General features: G+C 40.3%; 1 protein-coding gene across 9 annotated transcripts in view; it reads right to left on the bottom strand.

Moving 5' to 3' along the window:
* Positions 1 to 15,535, bottom strand: part of Nsun6 (NOP2/Sun RNA methyltransferase 6) — a 78,614-nt gene extending 63,079 nt beyond the window's left edge. For 8 of the 9 annotated variants that reach the window (XR_016532706.1, XR_016532705.1, XR_016532703.1 and 5 more), the window contains exons 1-8: positions 15,388 to 15,535; positions 12,473 to 12,860; positions 12,024 to 12,441; positions 9,963 to 10,118; positions 7,567 to 7,646; positions 4,531 to 4,640; positions 2,939 to 3,092; positions 716 to 797 (exon numbers count right to left, since the gene is read on the bottom strand). Coding sequence is in view for 2 of the 9 variants with exons in the window: in XM_090318985.1 (XP_090175111.1) it covers positions 716 to 797; positions 2,939 to 3,092; positions 4,531 to 4,640; positions 7,567 to 7,646; positions 9,963 to 10,118; positions 12,024 to 12,098 (657 nt within the window). In the remaining 7 variants the exon portion in view is untranslated. The remainder of the gene's footprint in view (positions 1 to 715; positions 798 to 2,938; positions 3,093 to 4,530; positions 4,641 to 7,566; positions 7,647 to 9,962; positions 10,119 to 12,023; positions 12,442 to 12,472; positions 12,861 to 15,387) is intronic. The other variant, XR_016532707.1, reaches the window with a different exon arrangement.
* Between the last annotated feature and the right edge of the window lie 133 nt (positions 15,536 to 15,668).

Consider the following 15,668-nt stretch of genomic DNA (forward strand, 5'->3'; position numbering starts at 1 on the left):
ATCTGATAGCAGTAAAACTATTCAAAATTACAAATAGACATTTACATATACATCAATTGTTATTTAGGGACTGACATCCTGAAATGGAAAGCTGCAATTTTAATATGTACTAAATCATCTTTGAACAGACATAAAAAAAAGTTTGAACTAGAACATAAAGTGCTGCAGTAATAACTGGCATTTGTAATTACAGTAGGAACTGGCATTTGTAATTGTCAGGAACTAGACAAAAGAATAAAAAATTAAGAGGCTAGCATGGATACATGTTGAGACTGTGTCTCCAAAAGTTTATAAAAGCTGGGCACGGTAGCTCATGCCTATAATCCTAGCTACTTAGGAGGCTGAGATCTGAGGATGGCAGTTCAAAGCACTAAAGTCCTTGTGACTCTTATCTCCAATTAACCTCTAGAAAACTGGAAGTGGTGCTGTGGCTCAAGGAGTAGGGTAGTAGCATTGAGCTGAAGAGCTCAGGGACAACAACACCCAAGCCCAGAGTTCAACTCCCATAACCAACCAAAAAAAAAAAAGTTTATAAAGATCAATATAGAAAAATGAAACAAAGAAATGTTTACAAAATCTTCTCTTGTTGTATAAGCAAAGGTAGATCAGACCATACATAAACCACAGAATGTTAGAAATTTAAAAAAAAATACTTAAATTTGAATTTGCTGATATTGTAATGTCACTGAATATTTTACTCTCAAAAAAAACTTACCTGTAAAAACAAGTAACTGGGCAGTACATTGTCAAATGAAGGGCTGAGATAGATGGGTTCTGTCATTCTTATACCTACACCCCTGAAAATGACAAATTTATTATTAGTTTATATAAATCACAAAGTATATGTTTTTAGGAATATGACACTTGTTTAACTACTTTTCCTAGAAATGTGTAGTCCTGTGAGATTTTTCAGTTTTTATCTGAAGATAAAGTATAAATGGCCCATCAGCAAATCTAAGAACTTCATTTACGCAAGAGATCTTGAGAGACCTGAATAAATTATAAAGCAAAGCCCACCTGGTTTTTTGAATGATTCATTTGACCTTCTGCACCTGAATATGGTTACTGTTACTAGCTTTTCCAATCAAGAACCATTTTGTGAAAGATTGAGTTTATACTGTATTCTGTCCTTTAAAAAAGATATTCAACAGCACATTGACGTTGAGCAATGACAATTGTACACTGTGTTCCCTTTCCTGTGGTTTTCACAGTAAGAGGCCTGGAGTGCTACAATCCCAGGATGACTATTTTTCCCTCTGTCCCACTTGAAGAGTGGCAGTAGAGCTGAATCCAGGAAGGACAAGGACACAGGATAATACAGTGGCCAGTGACCACTAAAGCACAGAGAGCACAAAAACAAAGCCAACACTAGGAAAAAAAAAAAAGGCTGCCTTCTACTTCCATATTCAGAAGTGTTCTAGACTAGGGAATACCAAAAATCTGCTTCTTAAGAGCATTGCTCTTATACAGAGAATTGCAGCAACATTAAAAAAAAAATTGTCCCAGGAATCAAGGCTATGATACAGTTCTAAATATCACTTCAAATTCTTGCATGTCTATTTCAACTGTCAACTTTGAAGTAATAGTTCTCTACAGCATTCCTGAAACAAAGTGACAAAAACAGTAAAATGAGAGCCTAATCCATCCATTGACTTAATTTACTCAGAGTGACTAACAACCAGAGATGATTTAGAGCCGATTTTAATTTAGCTTGAACAATTGCACATACTTTTGCCATTTAACACTCATGAATACTAGCTCTCGAGTACTTACTTGTATTTAAATTTAAAAAAAAAATTAGTGACTATAGTTAGACCTCATGGCCTTGCATGTGCTATACAAATATAGGACCACTAAAGCTACACTAACAGTTCTTTTAGATTTTTTTACATATCAACTCAATTACCCTCTTATCTATTTTTCCTGCATAACTGGAATCATAGACTGATTCACCAGGCCTAGCTTGTTTGTACTGAAGTCTCACCTTTTTGTCCTGCTCTGCTTGGCCTTAAACCACAAGCCTCAAAATCTTTGTCTCCCAAGCAGGTGGGATTATAAGAGCAAACCAGTGCATCTGGCCCTTTATCTTCAAGCTACAATTTCAATTTTTTTTCAACAAATTCAGAGAACTAAAACATCTAGGTTGGGGCCTAGAGTGTAGCATGCACAAAGGCCTGGGTTCAATTTCTCAGTACCACATACACAGAAACAGCCAGAAGTGGTGCTTGCTGTAGCCGAAGTGGTAGAGCGCTAGCCTTGAGCAAAAAAGTGTTTAAGGGCAGTGCCCAGGCCCTGACTTCAAGGCCCAGGACTACCCCCCCACCAAAAAAAAAAAAAAAATTACATAAGCCAAGTACTAGCTACTCAGAAAGCTGAGATCTAAGGATTGTGATTCAGTTAACCACCAGAAAACTGTAAGTAGCACTGTGGCTCAAAGTGGTATAGAGTGCTTACTTTCAGCGCAAAGCTCAGGGACAGCAAACAGGCCCCAAATTCAAGCCCCACAACCAGAAGAAAACAATCTAATTCTTTACCAAGATAAACATTGCTCTTTACCCATACAAAAATTTATCAATAATTAAAATTCAAAAGGACAAGTACAATTATTTGGCATCTACAGTAAGACTGGTTGCTTGAGTGTTTGGGGTGTTGGTGGATTTTTTTGGGGGGAAAGGGAGCAATACTGGGAATCAAACAAAGGCCCTCAAGCCACTCACAAGCCACTGAGCTATATTACCAGGTCATTACTGAAGGTTTTTAATCACTTTTGATCTTAAAGGACTTTTCTGAAAATGATAAAAAGGAGTCCATGTTTTCCAGCTGAATTTATACCAAAATTAGTATTCACATAATACAACATAAGACCTTTTTACATTGCTTTAAATTGTCTGGAATCACAAGAAGAATACTTATTCCCTATTATCATGTGGTGACATACTTCAGTTCAGGTAGCCCATTGAAGATTTCTTTGCGACTTAGGTTAGAAATGCCATTTCCAAGAAACACTTTTTCTCCATCAAATTCTTTGGCTCCTTTCTTACATTTTCCTTTAATGTCAGAGTATACGGAAACAACATCGCCAGCTTTCATAACTAGAGGGAAAAGAGAATCAAGTTACACTACTCTACCCTTTTGTAGAACAGTGAGAAATCCTCAAAACTAGGCTGGATATCTACTCCAAAGACATCCATGGTAGATATGACCAGTTTAAATCTGTTTGTTATTTCAGTAAGATCACGCACAGAACTCTCAGCTCACAAATACTTCCTAATTCATGAAAGAATTTTTTTGTGTGTGAAAAAGCAACAGAGTAGCAGGGCATTCTTATCTGAACGTCTTCCAAATCTAACATTGCCTAAAAGATTTCATGTAAGCCTTGATAGCTTGGCTCAATATTAAAAAAGCTGAAAGTCGCCTTCAAATGGTTACTCAATGTACACCTGCATGCCTCAAAAAGCTCCTGAAAGCTGGGCGCAGTGACTCACACCTATAATCCTAGTTACACAGGGGGCTGAGATCTGAGGATCGTGGTTCAAAGCCAGCTTGTGCTCTACAGAGACTCTTATCTCCAATTAACCACTAGAAAACTGGAAGTGGGGCTGTGGCTCAAGGGTAGGGTGGTAGCCCTGAGCCGAAGAGCTCAGAGACAACACCCAAGCCCAGAGTTCAAGCCCCACGACAGACCCCCCAAAAATTTAAGGGATATGAATGTGTGAGAAGTAATGCACCTACTATCTACAAATATAACTGTAACTCCTCTATACATTACAATAAAAAAGTAAAAAAAATAAATAAAATAAAATTATCAGTTTGCAAGCCATACTAAAACAAAGATCAAGCCTATAGCAATCATTTTCCCGTTCTTATGTGAATCAAGGTATATACTTCATACACAAGTTGAGGCCAAGAGACTGAACAAAGTTCTATCACATCAAAACCAGTGTTTCCTTATTTCACATCAAATGACTCAGTCACAGCCAGGCAGGGACTAACCTACTGCGTAACGTGTCATCAACAAGATGAATAAATAATTATCAACAAGATGAATAAGTAATTATCAAGTTTCACCTCAGTGTAGCTTCTAGATGCAACTCTCACAGCTTAAATAATTATCAACAAGATGAATAAATAATTATCAAGTTTCACCTCAGTGTAGCTTCTAGATGCAACTCTCACAGCTTAAATAATTATCAACACGATAAATAATTATCAAGTTTCACCTCAGTGTAGCTTCTAGATGCAACTCTCACAGCTTAAAGGACAGTGGTCTGAGGTTTTAAGGTGGCAGAGTCAAGAATTCAGAATGTACTTCACCACCATCTAATGCCATCAGTACTGATTCCCTCAACAAATATGACAGATAGTAGGCAGAAAAAGAAATTCACAGAAAGCTTTAACATATGCCCAATTTGTTAGTCATCATTTCATATCCTAGCTACACTATATCCAAAGCTTGGGGTAAATACACCTGAGAGAAAATGTAATACTTTCACATGACATTTAGAGGACCCTAATAGGCCTTACACTTACATTTTGAAGCTGACACAATTCCTGGAACATAGATATGGGCTCCCCTTAACACTGCACTGCCACACTGGGCTCCAACAATAGCTTCACACTGTTGTCTTTTTATATTCTTTCTAGAAGTGTAAAAGGGAAAAAGAAACTTAAGAGAATAATTAATTACTCTTCCAATACATATAAACTTTGCAAGCTCTCAATACAAATGTTACTGAAGGAGCTTCCATACTATTGATTTTTCTGAATAAAGAGAAAGCTGAAAAAAGAGAGCTACATATACTTTAAAAGGGAAACAGAAAGGGCAGAGAAAAATTGAAAGAGGTCCATCTGGTGGAAGATAGGAGAGTGGCATAGAAATTGCTTAGTCACTTAAAAAGTATTACTATTTTCCTAAAGGGAAAATCAGATTTTTACTCTCTTCAAGAACTAACATAGAAAAAACACAAGGAATACTTGCGTGGTAAATTAAGAATTTTGTACATGTGCGCCAGTCCTGGGGTTGAACTCAGGGCCTGGACACGGTCCCTGAGCTTTTTTACTTAAGGCTAAAGCTCTAACACTTGAACCATAGTTCCACTTTCAGGTTCTTAATGGTTATTTTCAAAGGCACAGACTTCCTGCCCTGGATAGCTCTGAACCATAATCCTTAGGTCTCAGCCTGAGTAGCTAGAATTACAAAAGTAAGCCACAGGCACTCAGAAAGAACTGTATTTTAGTGCTGATCCTGGTGCTGTCCCTGAGCTTATTATGGTCAAGGCTGGTGTTCTACCATTTGAGCAACAGTTGCACTTCCAGCTTTTTCCTATTTAATTGGAGATGAGACTCACAGACTTTCCTGCTTGAGCTAGTGTCAAATGTGATCCACAGACCTCAGCCTCTGGAACAGAATTACAGGCTTGAGCCACCAGAGCCCAGATAAATACTAGATAACTGTAGGTCATCTCTCCATCCTTGGCTGCTCCATCTTTGAGTTCTTGACCATGTTCTCATAGTTTATTCAGCCCTCTATTAACATCTAAATGTCATTTTAACACTCAGAAAAGAGGCCAATATCAATCCTAAAAGTCATCCTAAGCAGTATCTACTGATCTCATGTTGACATCTGCTCATCTGTGTTGTTCCAATTCATAGCTGAACTATGTCTCATTTCCTTCCATGATGTCCAATGATCAGCTCTTACTCAACATCTCAGTTTCACTTGAGGCCTTCCTGGTCTCACACATTTGTGTTAGTCTTGGTTCGTTTATTTTTTCTTTCTGTATTTTTTTTTTTTGCTACTGGGCTTGTATTGTAACTGAGGCTTGCCTGCTCTGCTCTACCACTGAGATCATGCCTCCATTTCATCCTCTTGCTGGTTGAGATGGAATCTTAAGGATTCTTTAATTTTTTGCATAGGCTGGTTTTGATGAGCAGTAGCTAGGATTTTAAGCTCAGGACCTCATGCTTGCTGGGGAGGGGCATCTATCTCTTGAGCTATACCTCAAGCCCCAAACCACTTTTTAATGAAAAAAATACGATTCAAGATTATAGTAAGAACAAATGTTATAAACAAAAATTTCCTACAACTATTCTTTCTCCCAACACAACAGCCTCAGTAAATCATTGTTAGTACTTGCCTACCTTATAGCTTCCAGATTTTATATGTAAATGCACCAAAATGTTGCATTTCTGTTAGTAAAAATCTATAGTTATCCTAAATGTAGCAATTTATTTTAGCTACTTAACAAACCATGAGCACCTTAAAAGTACATTTAAATTTCCCACCCCGAAAGCCACATAATACTCTATAGTATGGAGAAATCACTATACCACTACTGGCTATAAATCAGATTACTTTAAGGCTTAAGCAATGTGAATATTTCTATACTAAAGAGCTTTTCATAATAAAACATCCCAACACAACATAAAACCTATTTTTCTGACTTTTAAGAATATGTAATACAAATATGACTAAGCTAATGAGTGATATAACTGAATATGATTGTTAAATTATGAACAAAACTTTACAACCAGCTCAGCTATGAAAATAAGAAATCTGGGGCCAGGAGTTTGGCCTAGTGGTAGAATGCTTGTCTAGCATGCACAAAGACCCAGGTTAATTCCTGGAGTTTGAACTCAGGCCCTGAGTTCAAGCCCCAGGACTGGCAAAAAGGAAGGGAGGAAAGGAAATGTATTTCTTTGTACTTTTGTTGTAGTTGTTTAACAATTTTTGTAAGAACATAAATGAAGCTTCTCAGAAAAATTAACCATTTTGCGAAGTGCGCCTAAAATGCATTATTATCAAGGTACCTGGACATACATCTAGCCCTCTTTTCCATTATTTCCTATGTCAAAATATGCAGCATGATCCTTCTGCCTGAGCCTCCTAAGTTCAGATATAGTGGTGTGTGCCACTATACCTAGCTCCATGTTATTAATGAGCTCCTTTCTGTGCTTCAGGTATCAGTCATCTTCCTGTTGCTGTGACAGAATGCCTGAAATAATCAAGTTTAAGTCATAAAGCTTTATTTTGCCTCATGATTTCAGTTTTGAATTTGGTCATTTGGCCCTGTCCTTTTGAGCCTATATCAAGGTAGAATACTGATGATGGGAGCTCTGGGTGAAGCGGAGTTGCTTACCTCATAGTAGCTTGGAAGGAGATGGAAAGATAGGATAGATTAGGGAAACCACTAAAGCCCTCAAAGTCTACCTTGCCTGGGTGCTTACCAATGCCAACATAAGCCACGAACTGTAAAGACAAGTACCTGGCTTTCAGTACCAGCAAAACTTAAATGGCGAATCCTTTGACTTTGAGCAAGTTTCTAACCTCTTTATGTCTACTCTGTTCATCTTTCTATAAATTTATAGTTATTTCCTCTTCAAACTCACAAGTAGTTTAAACCAAGAGGTAATAAATGTAAAATCGTATCATCAAAAAAAATACGTATGTGAGTTCCTGTATAAAGTTGCTAACAATGATAAAATGGATAAAGTGTTGTCATAGTTATAAGTGATCCTAACAAATCTCTGCTTAGAAGACAAAATAGCTTGATAATAGTTACAAACCTAGGTCCAATCACAGGAATGAGTAGGATGTCGGGAAGGTCTGGATGTTCAATAACAGGAATACTCAGTTCACTGAACTGCTGTTAAAAATAGACACAGACTTATAAAGCAATCAACATAGTGGAGCTTGAACTCAGTCCTGGGCTTGAACTCAGGCCTGGGTGCTGTCCGAGTCTCTTTGTGCTTAAGCTAGTGCTCTGTCACTTGAGCCACAGCACCACTTCCGGCATTTTCTGAGCCATTTATTGGAGATAGGAGTCTCACAGGCTTTCCTGCCAAATGGCACAATCCTCAGATCTCAACCTCCTGTGTAGCTAGGATTACAAATGTGAGCCATCAGCACCCAGCAAACTACATTTACCTTAAGGGACCCACTCTGAAAATATATTTCCAATACAGAATTATGTGCAGACATCACTACATACTTTTGTAACAATACCAATTAACATCATTATCACCTGCCTTGTCAATCTATGTTCACATTTCCAGTAACTGCTAATCTTTTTCTATATATTTGCCTTTTGTCAACATTACACACAAATAAAATCATATAGAATATTATGTTTTGTGTCTCACTTCCTTCCCTTTATGTTAAGGTTTTTTCCTTGCTGTAGTACTAATTAGTAATTATTTGTCTCACTTCCTTCCCTTTATGTTAAGGTTTTTTTCCTTGCTGTAGTACTAATTAGTAATTGTTTGTATTGATGGGCAATATCTCACTATAGGACTATTCTAGATTTAATTTATCTGTCACCAACTGATGGATTATTTTGAACATAAGCCAGGAGGCTGAGGATCGTGGCTTCATAATACAACTACTTTTGTTGTCTTTTGCATATTTTAATGTAAGGGATCAAGCCTAGGTTCTCACACTTGTGAGGAAAATGCTGTACCAATGAGGTAAACTCCAATCATATTTTGTTGTTCTAACTGCAGCGTGTATTTGAAACATGAAATCTACAGAATTATTCTTAAAGCCTCTTGATTTTAGTTTGGTTACACATGAGGTAGAAATGGGTCTGCTGACTCCCACTGCAGTTGTTAAGGAAGCTTTAATAAGTACAGTATTTAGCTTACACAGTACCACTTAGGGGAACGCCCACCTTGCCTTGCCCATCTTATACAGCAGAGTATAATGTCTAAAGTACAGAATACAAAGTTTTCGAAAGCAAAAATTATATAAACAAAATAACTCAAGTACTTTTTACAGTTTCAATGGAAATCATAAAATATTTTAAAATACTGCTATCATTTACAAAAGATGTGTATTTCTACAATATTTTCTTTTTTTTTTTTTTTGCCAGTCCTAGGCTTGGGCTCAGGGCCTGAGCACTGTCCCTGGATTTTTTCTCAAGGCTAGGGCTCTACCACTTGAGCCTCAGCACCACTTCTGGCTTTTTGCTACGTATGTGGTACCGAGGAATTGAACCTGGGTCTTCATGCTTGCTAGGCAAGCACTCTACCACTAGGCCAAACTCCCGGCCCCTACAATATTTTCTTGACTGAACAAAAAACTGCTCTTTGTTGCTTTAAAACTACATTGCTTGGAGCTGGAAGTTTGGCCTAGTGGTAGACTGCTTGCATGTACGAAGACCTGGGTTTGATTCCTCCATACCACACACATAAAAAAAGCTGGAAATGATGCTGTGGCTCATGTGACAGAGCTCTAGCCTTGAGAAAGCTAAAGCACAGAGCTCAGGCCTGGAGTTCAAGGCAGCACTGGCAAAAACAAAACAAACAAAAAAACTATATTCCTTATATTGTCCTCATTTCCCAGTTTTGTTAATGATGAGGTATTTTCCTATGTGTTTCTTAGTTTAAGGTATTTTCCTATGTGTTTCTTAGTTTAAATAAGTTCCACTAAAAATAGAATGCTTATGTGCCAAGAGTTTGGTCTAGTGGTGGAGTACTTGCCTAGCATGCACGAAGACCCAGGTTTGATTCCACCGTAACACTTAAATAGAAAAAGCTGGAAGTGGTGCTGTGGCTCAAGTGGTAGAGCTCTAGTCTTGAGAAAGCCCAAGGACAGTGCTCAGGTCCTGAGATCAAACCCCAGGACTGGCAAAAAAATAAAGCTAGAGCACTACCACTTGAGCCTCAGCACCATTTCTGGCTTTTTTCTATGCATGTGGTGCCGAGGAATCGAACCCGGGTCTTCATGCATGCTAGGCAAGCACTTTAACCACTAGGCCAAACTCCCGGCCCCTAAAGGTCCACTTTTTAATGGTAAAGCAAACAGGCTTGGAAACTCATCCTAAATAGGAATTAATATTATTACATAACCTGACACAATTTACATTCTCAATTTCCTAACTATAAAGTTTATTACTGTAGGTCTCATGGGATTTTAATGGGAGCAATGACAGATTGTAGTGACTAAAAAACTTTGTACAAACCTTCTGAAGTTCATCAAGTAACAGATTCTTCACATTATGGACTGAAGCTAAATGTGTATTCACTCTGACAGTTGTGAATGATGGAGGGTGGGCTAAGTGATTTAGTAAAGCTTCAAATTTCCTTTCTGCTTCTTGTTTGCTTGAAGAAGAAACAATCTGAAAAATATTTCAATCTTACATGTATATACACTTGTCCCATCTAATGAAAAAAAACATCATTTAGTAACAGCTCCATTTCATTTCACTGTTTTATAAACGGTACACTTCACAGGGTTTATGAGTTTAATGTAGTAAGCATCTAACAAAATGCCCGATATAAATCAAGAGCATTACAAAACAGTCTCAACTTTGAAGCATAACAATATAAAAACGTCTACTGCAATTAGTTCTGTAAATTCAGGATTTTACTCTACATATTTAAAACACATCAACTTTTCAGCACTCACATTGCTATCATAATCTCTGGGGCATCATATACTCCTAAACTTTAAGCTTACCAATATTTGACAAACTAATACACTGATTTACTCACAGTCAAGCAAATATTCCCCATAGGGTAACAACTTTACATTATTAAATGTAACAAATGTCTATTAAAAAAAAAGATTGGGGGCCGGGAGTTTGGCCTAGTGGTTGAGTGCTTGCCTAGCATGCACGAAGACCCGGGTTCGATTCCTTGGTACCACATACATAGAAAAAAGCCAGAAGTGGTGCTGAGGCTCAAGTGGTAGAGCTCTAGCCTTGAGAAAGTCCAAGGACAGTGCTCAGGCCCTGAGCTCAAGGCCAGGACTGGCAAAAAAAAAAAAGATGAGGTCCAGGAGTTTGGCCTAGTGGTAGAGTGCTTGCCTAGCATGCACAAAGACCTGAGTTCAATTCCTCAGTACTGCATACATAGAAAAAGCCAGAAGTGGTCCTGTGGCTGAAGTGGCAGAGTGCTAGCTTTGAGGAGAAAGCCCAAGGACAATATTCAGGCCCTGAGTTCAAGCCCCAGGACTGGCACCAAAAAAAAAAAAAAAGATGAATAGCAAATATACCTATCAGGAATGAAAAATCCACCTAATGTTCCTTTGGCATTACTAAAGCCTTCCAAAGCTTTGACTATACAAGACCTCATGGAATCTTCCAAAAAACACTTCTCCACTTACTAATCCAACAATACTATCATGTTTAATTTCTCAAATGTTGTCAATGCTAAATATTCCTTTCCCTTCTCTTTTCAAAGAGGGCTAGGAGGAGAGGGGAAGTGTTTGAGATTCTAACCCTAAGATTGTGTGTTTTTTGTTTTGAATTTTGTTTGTGCACCAGTCCTGGAACTTGAATTCTGGGCCTAGGCACAGTCCCTGAGTTTTTTGCTACAAGCCAGTACTCTAACCGTGAGCCACAGGACCACTTTCAGCTTTCTGGGTACTTAATTGGATAAGAAAATCATCTACTTTCCTGTCTGGGCTGGCTTTGAACCTCAAGCCTCAGACCTCAGCCTACTATGTACCTGAGATTACAGGTGCAAGCCACCAATGTCCATCTCTAATCCTATTTTTACATTTTATTTGAACTCTACCTTCACCTTTCAGTAAGTTTTATAGCAAAGTGAGATTAGATCAATAACATGATTCCTCCTGCTGTTAAGTTTTCTCATCTGTTAAAAATGAGAGCCGCATAAAATTCAATACAAATCATACAGAATTAAGACAATTATGGGAAGTTGTGGGGTTGGGAAGCATGGAGAATGAGTGATTGAGATGCATTCTATTCACAATCGACTTTGAATGTCGATTCCTTTCTACAGCTAATTATTTTGAAAATCAGAACAGCCCACGAGCAAAAACAACTGAAACAAAGGTTTATAAATCATCTAGCACAACGGAAATCATTTACTGAGGCACTCAAATTACAAGATTCCTTTCAGCTGAGCTCCTGAACGTGGGCGCGCGCGTGTGCTGTGGACTTATTCACCCTTGCAATCACTTTTGTGCCATCCATACTAAACCCACATTTTCACCCCTTGTTCTCAGAATCAACACTATTTTACTTTTTATGCGAAATATCAAATATCGGACCCACCTCCTGATTCGTAAAGATTTCTTTCAGATAGTTTTCAACCTCAGGTCTCAACGATACCTTAGGAAAAACAGACATTTTGGGTTTGTTTTCCTGCTGAAGTTCTCCTTCGGAGGAAATTGTTGGGAGACAGTGTTTTTTCCTCTTTCCGAGTGGCAGCCGTCTTGACCTCTAATAAGCAAGCACCCACAGGCGCCAGGACCAGCCCGGGCTTCTGGAAACGGCGCCGAGTTGAACTAGGAAACGGGTGGGAGAGGCCATGGCTTCGGGGGCCTGGTCCCAACAAGTAGCTCCTCTCGTCGCTTCCACCACCCCCGACTTCGGTGCTCCGTGGTCGCGCAGGGACTCCCTCGCGAGGCCAAGCCAGTCACGTCGCAGAGGGAACCAAGGAAAACGCCTCGGCGACGCCACGCGAGAGCTCCTCAAGCCAAACCGGGAAACCAGGCGAGCACCGCTCGCAGGCTTCAACCCTCTTTTTCCAAATCCGCGCCGACTGAGCCACCTCAGCGGACAGTCGCTTCCTGCTTCCGTCACTTCCGGACGCGTTCTGCCCGCCCCTTCCTCCCCACGGCGTCCAATCCGCAGCCGCGATGCCCGTCGCGCCTCTGGGTCCTCTCTGACCAGATTTCACCTGCTCCGGGTCTAGTGGGGCTGAGGGCGGGGAGGGGCGGCCGGCGCCGGGAGCCAGGCCGGCCCGGTTCACGGGAGCCCAGCGTTCGATGCCAACGGGAAATGGCGTGGGTCGAGAAGAATGTGACTTCTGAGTCTAGGCCGCTAGGGTTCGAATTCTGGTTCTTGTCATCTTAGCATATACTAGTAAGTTCTCGCGCCGAGTGTTTTCTTTAAAAAAAAAATAAGTAAATAAAATTAGGTGAAATGCTTCGAGTGCTGGTAAAAATGTCAACTCCCAGTAAATGCTGGATACTGTTCCCCACGTGTCGGAGGCCTGGCCTGGCGGGGGACAGGGGAAGAGCATTGTGGAAGAACTGCGGGGCCCCGGTTCTGACTGATCAGGAGCTGACCTCCTCTTGTGGGACAAGTGAGTGCACGTTTGGGGGGGGGGGGTGTAGGAGGTTTCACCCTGAGGAATGCGGTTGTAACCACGGCAGGGAGGCTTCAAAACAATGAAACAGGGCTCACGCCGGTCATTTCTGGGCTTACATGACTGCCACTGAACAAGAAGTTGGAATCAGAGACCCGTAAAGACCCACATGGGTTCACGATGAATGCTTTGGGGCACCTGTTGGAATGTGAATTGAACTAGTGTAAGGCTTAGCCCTAAATACAAGCGGTATTCTCCTCGATGCAGGTTATAACACAAATCATACAGTTTAAGGACATTTTGACTTAGTAGATGCTTTGACCCAGAGGACCTTTTGTGCCTTTGGACATCAGACAACTTGGTAATTGTATTTGTGTGACACCACTGGGGTTAGAAACCACTTTTATAGTTGGTTCAATGGGCACTCTGTACCAACTTGGCAGGCTCAGCTGCTTAATTGTTTTTATTGTTGTCAAAATGCTTAACCTGCTCCACCACCTAAGGACCCATCTGTGTGTGTTTTCATCCTTGTCGATATTGACTATGGGCATCTTAAGGTGCCATCAAAAGGTGACTACCACCTGTGTGTAGTGTTTACCTTTAAAAGCTCAGCCCCAGTGAAGGTGGAGAGTAGCCACTGTGCTGCTATTAAACTCCTAGCTCGGTTCACTGAGTGCTGGGGACTCTATTGCTGGGGGTTGCGTCCCCTCCCCCCAAATGGCTGGGATATTACACACTCTTCTACTTAAGTCACAACTCCAGCATTATTTTCCTTTGGTTATTTTTGACATAAAGTCTAGTCAACATATCTGTTTGTCTGGCCTGGGCTTGAACTATTGTCCCCAGATCTCTCTCCTGAGTAGGATCATAGACCTGAGCCACCTGTGCCAGAGAATTTTGAATTTTACCAATATTATTCTCACAAAAAGAAATGATATACTGAAATTCTTTTGTATCACCTGCTGTAACCAGAGAGCATTTGTTTTGAATAAAACCATACTGATTTTGACCATATGGCAGAAGATAATTTCCTAATGGGAAATCTACCAATTGGGTGCCCGCCATTTGGAAAATGATCAACTAGACTAAAATCACATTACCTTAAAGGTTGAAAAGCTTAAAAAAAAATATTCATGCTTTCTGGCAGAACACACTGTTGATTGAACTCTCAAACTATGCACAAACTGATGTAGTTAACTGAGTAATAAATTGAATTCAGCTGTAGCTGAAGCAAGTTCTTCCAAGTTATCCAAAGTTAGTTTATAACAGTTGTGATAAACATATGTAGTTTTAAGTTTTTTGCATTTTGTGAAGCCACAGACTTTTTGAGGGCTGTTTTAATGAAAAACATTTTTCACTAGTAAGACCTTCTAAACAAGCTAACTCTAATGATGTCATTATAAAAGACCTGATGTTTTCTCATTTCATGAATTTAATATGTAATTTATTTTCAAATAGTATTCTTCCTGGGAATAATATTACCTCCTCTAGCTCAAGGGTTACACTAAAAATAGTTTTCAAATTTTTTCCACGGATGTTAGCCACATACACACAAAACACACACACAAACCAGGTCATTAGGATTTTAACTCTTGCATTCAAAAGCTATTTTCAGAAGTTCCTGGTTTGGGTATGTCCAGTCCTGAGGCTTGAACTCAGGGTCTGGGCACTCTCCTCGGACACTTTCTGCTCATGCCACTTGAGCTACAGCGCCCCTTCCGTCTTTTTCCGGGTATGTGGTACTGAGGAATAGAAACCCAGGTTTCCTGCATGCTAGGCGAGCCCTCTAGCACTTAGGCCACGCTCCTGGCCTTTGGTTAAATTCTTGACAATACTTACAATTTTAATTTTCCCTCTAACAAATCAGTAAGCACATTAATAGGATTTAAAAATACTATAAATTCTATTCTACTAATTTTTATTGCATCTAGTTTCCTTTTAATTTTAACTTATTAAATTTTTTTAAAAATATTTTAAAATTTCAAACTGGGCTCTAGTCATTTATTCTATGCCTGGTGTCCCAGACGGTTCCATCCAGAAAAAGAACCATGGCAGAAACCCAAGAGGTCAAATGAGAAAAACATCTTCAGCTTTAACAAGACATCTGCAAACAGCAGCATCAAAAGTTGTGGCTTCTGCCCGCGTCTAGAGGCCACGAAAGGAACCACTTTTGATACAGCCCTGCCAACGCGTATTATGTTTTGGCGCCAGTCCCGGGGCTCGAACTCAGGCCCGGACGCTGACCCGGGCGGACGCTCTACCACCAGCGCCACAGCCCCGTTTCCGGCGCTCTGGTGGTTAAATGGAGTTAAGAGTCTCACGAACCTTCCTGCCCAGGTTGGCTTTGAACCCCGAGCCTCAGACCTCAGCCTCTGGAGAAGTTCGCATTGACAGGCGTGAGCCCCGGGAACCCGGCTTAAAGGTAACGGGAGACGACTGGGAGGAGAAGGGAGCTCAACGGAGATCTCCGTCCGTCACCGCGGCCCCGGGGCGCCTGACTCACCGGAAGCGCCACGTCGAAGGCGTGGGCTGACGTCAGCGCGCCGACGTCACGCGCCGTCCTTCCGGCGATGGGCGGTGCCGGGAGCGGGAGAGGAGGCGGAGCG

The sequence above is a fragment of the Megascapheus bottae genome, chromosome 26, assembly GCF_031878675.1.
Source record: "Megascapheus bottae isolate mThoBot1 chromosome 26, mThoBot2.hap1, whole genome shotgun sequence".
NCBI classification, from domain to species: Eukaryota; Metazoa; Chordata; class Mammalia; order Rodentia; family Geomyidae; genus Megascapheus; species Megascapheus bottae.